The sequence below is a fragment of the Gopherus evgoodei genome, chromosome 18 (genome assembly GCF_007399415.2).
Source record: "Gopherus evgoodei ecotype Sinaloan lineage chromosome 18, rGopEvg1_v1.p, whole genome shotgun sequence".
Taxonomy (NCBI): Eukaryota; Metazoa; Chordata; order Testudines; family Testudinidae; genus Gopherus; species Gopherus evgoodei.
Genome location: NC_044339.1, coordinates 21,535,355 through 21,543,178, shown reverse-complemented (window position 1 = coordinate 21,543,178; position 7,824 = coordinate 21,535,355). Strand labels below are relative to the sequence as shown.

The 7,824-nt window shown below is 46.2% G+C and overlaps 1 protein-coding gene across 1 annotated transcript; it reads right to left on the bottom strand.

The window, feature by feature from the left end:
• Positions 1–3,207: 3,207 nt before the first annotated feature.
• On the bottom strand, positions 3,208–7,362 carry PHF13 (PHD finger protein 13). Its single transcript, XM_030537906.1, has 4 exons — positions 7,267–7,362; positions 6,384–6,485; positions 4,933–5,479; positions 3,208–3,434 (listed from the first exon to the last, which is right to left on the bottom strand). The coding sequence occupies exons 1-4, from the start codon at positions 7,360–7,362 to the stop codon at positions 3,208–3,210; spliced, it is 972 nt and encodes a 323-aa protein (XP_030393766.1).
• Between the last annotated feature and the right edge of the window lie 462 nt (positions 7,363–7,824).

The following is a 7,824-nucleotide window of genomic DNA, read 5'->3' as shown; positions in this document are numbered from 1 at the left end:
TCCCAGCATGCATCGCGCCTCTCCCTTCTTTCACGCCTGCTCCCGGCGTTCCCGGACGGGTGTGCGCAGGGCAGGCTGGGAGTTGTAGTCCCTGGGCCGCAGGGCAGGCTGGGAGCTGTAGTTGGAGCAGTCGCTGGGCCGCGCCCCTGTGGAGCTGGGGGCATCGCGGAGAAACGACAGCGAGCGCCCCCCAGGCAGCTCAGCGCCCCCCCGGGTCGGGCTGCCTCCGCTCCCTGCGGGGAGGGCGTCGCTTTGTGCGGGTGCTGAGGCCCCCCGGCTGGCGGGGCTGCAGGAGCTGGGCCGGTAAAAATTGCCCAAGAGCTCGAGCGTCAACCCTACAGCGATCAGTTGGCAGCAGCAGCAGCACCGCCGCCCTGCCTCTGGCCGGGCCCCCTTGCCTCCCACCTTGCCCTGAGCCCTAGAAAAGAACAACACAGCTGCCAAAATCATCTTCTCCTCAAGTCAGCCCTTCTTGAATCCATTGCACCACACCAAACACCAGCGGCTTCCCTCTCCTTTGCAACTCTGTCCCCTCCCTACTTGGTAAAGAATACATATAAAATTGTGTCTATTTGAGGGCATCACTCCCCACCCTCCCTCTGTCATTTGATTTTGTATATTGCAAGCTCCACCAGACAGAAACGCCAGATGGATGTTTTCCATCACCTAGCCCTACTGGACACTTATTAGGGCCTCTGTCCACTATGGAAACGTCACAGAATCCTAACTTCAAACCCAGGAAAGAAAAAGCAAAAGAGAGAATGATCACATTAATGGATGCTTCATATTTTTAAGAAAAAAAGCACCATTTGTTAAAATAACTACTTTTAATGAAAAAATAAAGTTCTGAATTAATTTGTAATCATACATGGATGAAAGTGATTAACTCAAAACACGTGGACAGGTTGTTCCTTCTTCTACTAACATTGTAACATGCTGGGGTTGTCAGACACCATCTATTGGGGTAAATCTGCAAAGGTAACAGAACAATAGTGAAAAGAGTTAAAAGTAGTCTTGAACCTCTAAGAAGCAGGCAGCTCACCTGGCAGTTTCTTGGATTTCTCCCATAAAACAACAGGAACTTATCCTACAGTGGTCCAGTTGTACTGCAGATGTGCCGTAGACACAAAGATGCCAATACTTGCATCAGGTCAAACCCTTACACAGACTGAACAGACTCTTCTTCCAAAGCCTTGTATGTTGCAGAGAAAACGGCAACACTTAGGAACTTTGGTTATTTATCTGGCTGCAGAAGACAGCCTTATGAGGTAAATCTTTGGCAAAGTCCTGGTTCCATTTAGCTTCTGGTAGGTAGTGTATAATGGTTGTCTTAGATTTTCATGGAGCTGTTTATAAAACCAGATTTCAACTGCTTTAGCTATAAATCAAATTGATTTTATGGGCTTTTCAAACTGCACCAAGTTTTAAAATGGACTGTAAAATAAAAGTGCAGTTCGATCATAATGATAAAAAGTAATGGATCTTTTCCATCATTAGATCCCATCTAATCAAGGTCCTGGGCATTGTAGGACTATGCTATACAATCTGTTCTAGTACTCTGCGCAGCCTAGTGTTAAATGTCCAAAGGGGGTCCCTGACACTGCCAGGGTGTTTTTCCTGATAAATCAGTATTCAAATAATGTGGCAGTCTGATACAAAGCATCTGCTGCATTGATTCCTGGCAGTTCTGTTTTCTTTCAGATATAAATGAACGTCAGTTAGTGGCTCCCGCTCATCTAATAGTCTGACAGAACAGAACGTCCATTGTTCATTAAGCATAATATGATTTAGGAGAATTCTCTCAAGAACAAAGATCCAGTTTGAGCAATAAATACAATGTATTCTCAATTTGGTCATTTAAAAGGAAAGCGCCTGCACCTTAGTGACCTCACGTACCAGTCTTGTTTCCCTGAAGCATTCTCTAGACCAGTGACCACTGTGCTTGCTGCTCCCTAAAAGGGCAGTCACAAGATACAAACATTTTCTGGTCCCAGGGCATTCCCTTATTTTCTGCAGCTCTGGATTGTTCTCTCAAATGTAGCCCACCTTGCCAGTTGCATAGGCCATCTATCCAGGATTGGGCTGGCTGTCCTAATATACAAATAGGAGCAAATTAATGAATGTGCATCCACCAGTTCAAAGATTATAAAATCTTCCCATTTACAAATCCATCCCAGGAAACCATTAATGAAAATGCAGGTAAATCCAGCCCCAGTACTCAGATGGGGACAGCCCAAATCCAAACTAGACCTGTCTAAATTCCTAGATTTTAATTTATCAAGGCCCACTATGCAGCTTAAGCTTTACTTCTGGGCTGGAGGAGGGAAGGGAATTGGTATCTCCTAAAACAATGTTTTTCAGCTGAGATGTCTGAAATAAGACACCACACAGGGCTGTGGAACAGAGTGGATGGCAGCCTTCAACCTTGTGTTTGAGTCACTCATGCAAAACAAAATCATGAAAACGGTTTTAAGAGGACACAGCTTAATTACAGAAGAAAACTGACATGGCCACCTCCAGTACAGCCCACCCAGAAAAAAGAAAAGTCTGTATCTCTCTTTTAAAGACAACAGTCCTGTGGGAACTAACTGGTTTTACCAGAAACAAAGCCAAATCATACAACTCACTGGATACTCTCCTACTACCCAGCTGAAGAGGAGGCAGGTCACATGTGAGTTCAGTGTGCATTCAAGCTCACTCTGAAGGAGCCTTCAGAAATTCTTAAGATTGATACATATGGACAAATGGGCAGGTCTAGTATTACAATAAAACATATGGCTGTTTATTTTCAGACTCTTCAGAGATTTCTCTCCTCCTGCTCTGGAGGATGATTATTTTCTTCAGCACTTAGAAGTCTTGCACTTTCTTGACACTTTCCCAGGGGGATAATAATTGATAGATGGCAAAGGTAAACACATCCAAATCATCATCCTATTCACAGTCTGAACTAGACAAAATCCCACTGAACCTGGGGTGCTTAGTGTGTCCCTGCTAAAGCTAATCAGCCTCTAGCAGAAATTTTGGCCAGCAGGCCTCTTCCAGCTCTGGCAATCAAAGACTTTGAATACTTTATGTCTGTTTACATAGACAGACATTTTTGCCTGAGCAACTGCAGTTCAGAGGAGCTCTCTTGCCCCCCTGGCGGGAGTTCTGTGTTTTACATGGCTAATCTGCCCAAGCAGTATGCCGGCACAGTAGTTCCCTCCACTAGTCCAGAAAGCGCCTGCGTGAACCCGTCCGGGAGCGGTTTGAGCGGCGAATATCAAACTTGGAGTCCCGGCACTTCTGGCAGACATAGACCTCTGGAACATTTGATTTGCGGATTTTGGCACAGGAGAGGTGAATCCAGGTGTGACACTCATTACATTCAATCATTGGCCGTCCAGCAAAAGGTTTCATGCAGAAACAAGTGACGAGATCCCAAGAATCATCATCTGGAAGGAAAAAACAGCGAGTTAAAACTATCACTTCTTTCCTCCTGCTGCACACCAAACTCTCCCTTTTGGTGCTGAACTTACTCCTTGGTTTAAAGGCAGTCCCTACAGGCCTGTGATGATTTGGGGAATCTTGTCACTGTACAGTCTATGAGTTCTGTTTGTAATTGTGAACTCTGTACATTGAAGCCTTTATGGTAAACTGCACTGTGTCCTTGCCTCATCCTCCTTATGCTCAGATGGGAGTGGACCCTAAACGTCTCTCTTTGAATAGGTCAGTCATTAAAGACTACCGCACCTGAACAGAGCTTGCCTGTACAGAACAAAGGAGTAACTGCATCCTAGATAAAACCATTTTTCCTCCAACTTCCCCAGGGGAGGAAACAAAGATAAAACACAGAGACTGGGCTGGTCAGACAGACAAGAGAAACTTGGGGCACGAGAGAGCAACAAAGAGCCACACTTTTGTAACAGAAGGAACTTTTTAAAGGTAGTACCAGCTAAGGCTGGAGGAAGCTGCCTGCAGGAGAGAAAGATACTCCATATTATGAAGGAAAAGCCTTGAGCTGTAGAGTATCCTGGACACCCTGAAAGGATGCTGACCCAAACCCCCCAAACACTCAAGAGTGGCGAGAAAAGTGAAACAGGGACTGGTGTGTAGCTGTTTTTTATTTTGCCTACATCAGTATGTAGAGTAATTGTGTTAGAAACCTTCTGCAAAGTGTGTGTTCATCTGCTTCAATGATCATGTGTCCCTGAAGACGTAAATTGGAAGCTAGGGTGCGCACATGGTTAGAGCTCTAGGCAGGATGTGAAGCAACCGTGGAGTTTCGGGGAAGCCAGAACTCATCTCAAGGCCTAGGCAGTTGGACTGCAGAGTCTCTGCTTTCAGAAAAGGGTGCTAGAAAGCAAATGTGCACCCGGAAAGCGTGCCTAGAAACAGTGCCTGAACTCTGCTCAGAGTCAGGAAAGCTTAAGAGCTCCTGGGTCCAGTGCTGGGACTCAAATACAGCAGCCTGGTGAATGTCCAGCAGGAGGAGACTGACAAGCCCTTTCCAGGGCATGCCAGAAGCTGTAGTCTGCACCCTCTATTGCCTCCTGCACCTTGCTCTAGGACAGAACCTCAGCAAACCCAGAGGGTAAATATGGAAGGAAAACGGCTCGACTCCCAAAACTAGCTTCCAACTTTCTGTCCAGTTTACACTAAGCCTCTCAGAAAACACAGCTAATGGGAAGAAACCCTCACCTCAGAGTCTGGTGCTAGGTCACTAAGCAATAAACATTCTTTGCTCTTCTCTACCCACTTCTATCCAAAGATCTAAAAGTGCTTTGCAAACACTAATGAATTTTATCCTTAAATCCCCCAAGGAGGCAGATCTGCACTATCCCATTTTATAGAGGAGTTGAGTGCTAAAACATGCTAGATAGATGGTAGCCACCTATGATCTCAATCTAACTAAACACCTCACAAATATCTCCGCTTAGCAGGGTTGTTTACCTGAATCCACCATAATGTCCTCATCATCACCAGTGCCATCCTCATCCCGAAACACAACCTGCTTGCCCTGCCGTATGACCGTGCGTTTGCCCACGCTCTGTATCTCCATGCCCTGCTCAGCAGTCTCAGGAGGGTACGAGACATTGGAAGGAGTGTCAGAGTCCCATACTGAGCAATGGTCAGTCACAGACTGAGGATCACCCTCAGATGAGGGACTCATGGGGGTCTCAACATAAGAATCCTCCGCCTCTAGCTTCAGCAGCTTCTCCCCATATTCTTCCTCCATAGGCGCTTCCGTTTCTCTTCTCTTCATTTTTTTCTTCTTTCTGATCTTATCAGTTTGCTTTCGCTCTGACAGAAAGCTGCTCGGCTTTGCCCGCTGGAATAGGGAAACATATGGTTTTGCTCGCTTGAGCTGACTCTTTCTGCTCTTGACTGGCAGGGAGACAGCAGAAGGGAGGTCATTGAATCGGGGGTCCCAGCTATCACTGTCGATGGTACCTCCAGTACTATTGGAGGGGCTGGGGCTGCTCCTCAAGGGGGTCTCCTAGAAAATATTAAGAGACGAGATGTGAGTATAATTTTAGAGTTGATAGTAAACCTCTTAGACAACCGCTTATTACACCCACCTTTTTGAAGTGGGAGGATGGGGAAGGATCTATACCTGTTATAATAGGCTCCCTGTCTTCTAACTAAAAATCAGATAATCTCCACTTATCCAGCTGCCATTCAGTCACTGGCCTACATTATTTACCTTCTCTCATCCTTACCTGTGGCCTAGGACAGGTACAACTGAGTGTTAAAGGCATAAATAGTTTTCAGTAAAGTGTTTCCAGGAGTCCAGACTCCCAATTCCTTCCAAGTGCTTTGTATCCTAAGTCCCTGCTGGGAATTTCAGACAAGGAAAACAACTGGCTCATTTTAAAGGTTGCGTGGCAATCTGAAGTTTGTGGCTGCCTAGGCCTAGGATACAAAGGGGAGGGGACTCTAGCATGAATACCTCTAATGTAATATTTTTACAACGCACAGAAATCATTCATCAATCAAATAATTTAAACAGAAATGGTACTCACTGACCTTTAAAACTTTTTTCTGTCCCCTCAAGCAAGACTGCCTCACTTTTGATTAAAGAAGAGATTACATCATACACCAGGAGCCTAAGGATTACATTTAACTTTATAAGTGTAGAGACATTTGTGGCTCAGGTGGGAGGCTGACAATATCCAATTACGTTCCAAGTTCCATAATTTGTTTCTGAACATCACAGGCCAGTGGGTCCTTTTTGTCCCATCAGGAGCTTTTATAGGACCCTACCCCATAAACACATCCATTTTATCTATCTAGGTATTTATACCATGCTTGTCACCCTGATAACATTTAACCTATCAACAGCATTAGCTATAGCAATGTGTATCTGAAATAAAATGAAGATTGAGTGGCTGCATCATTACCTCTTGTGGGTAGGGGATGTAGCCAGCATATGCCAAGACAAAGGTGCAAAATTTGTTGAAATCTTCCACAGTTCTGTGTCTCTTGGAGCTGGGAGAAAAATCCTGTTAAAGAGACGGAAACCAGAACATTAACGTGAAATTTCTGAACAAACCAGTGATAATGTCAAATCAGAGACAGCATAAGGATTTTGTACACATGGATATCCACCTCTGAGATTGATAGTTTCAGAGTGTCTCTTATATAGTCAAAATTCAAGAGAGGGCACCTTGGGGCAATCCTGTGATTTAACATGCTTGTCGGGGCTTTTTGCTGAAATTGAATTCTCAGGTTTGTCTGGCTCCCCTTCTAGGTATTCCCACATGCCTGTTTGCAGCGGTGGTTTCTAATGGCTTTGGGGTCTAATATTGTATTGAACACAAATGCTTCTTTAAAGTCAGCTATTAAAGGCAGAGAAGAAGCTAACCAGTCACTAAAACGGCTGTTTGGGTACTGTGAAGTCTGCACATCCTGTTAATGTAACTGATAAGTTACATTCAATGATTGCTGTTCTCTTTCTGGTGCAGAGTCTACATCATGGCTCCTACCCAGAACTCAAAGCTCCTGGAAACAGCCAACTAACTACACATGGAGAGTCTGCCGGGACACAGAATACTTCTTCAGGGCTTACCATTTTTTATTGAGACCCCAAACAACTATCCAATGCCCAGTTTCATGATAACCCTTCCATCCCCATCCCCAACCCCAGTGAAATACAAACGAATATGGAATATATTTGTATCTAGTCCCAACCAACACTTTGAACCAAACTGTCAGAAAGCAAGACAGGCTGCTGAGAAATCCTGTCCTCCCCAGCTGCAATCTTCCCTATTTCCCTGTCTGCACTGGACACTGCCTGAGAAAGTCACTGTCCAAAGAAGCCATTTCTGCATAGGGGGGAGCAGCACTGGAAACAACCACAAAATCTCCTCCATCTGTCATGGGGGAGGAGGATTAGACAGGAGACACGGAGTGGAAGACTCCGAAGGGGGCCAGATCATTGGATGAGAGGCTCTGACTCCTGGGTAGAGGGAATTAAATCCCAGTGATGGGGGGGGGGGCTCAGATGAGGAAAGAGGGTGCAAGAAATGGCTCTCTAAGAGGGTTTGGAGAGATGTAGAGGAGGATGAGAGCCCCAAGTTCAGCAAAGGCTCTCAGCCCTGGGTTCTGAGCTGGGAGGGGCAGCTCTCTAGGTGGGCGTGGTGCTCGGGGCTCCGGGAGGGGGAGAATTTCGGAGGAGGAAGGGGGTCAGAGCCCAGGGTGGAAGACTGGTGGGGGGTTAGAAGGTTTGGTTCGGGGCAAGGGATCTGAGGGGGGCTGGGGCTCTGGGGGGGGGGGGTCGAGGCCCTCGGGTGGGTGGGGACCGCTGGGGGGAAGGGGCCGGGTGGGAGATCTCGGGGGCTC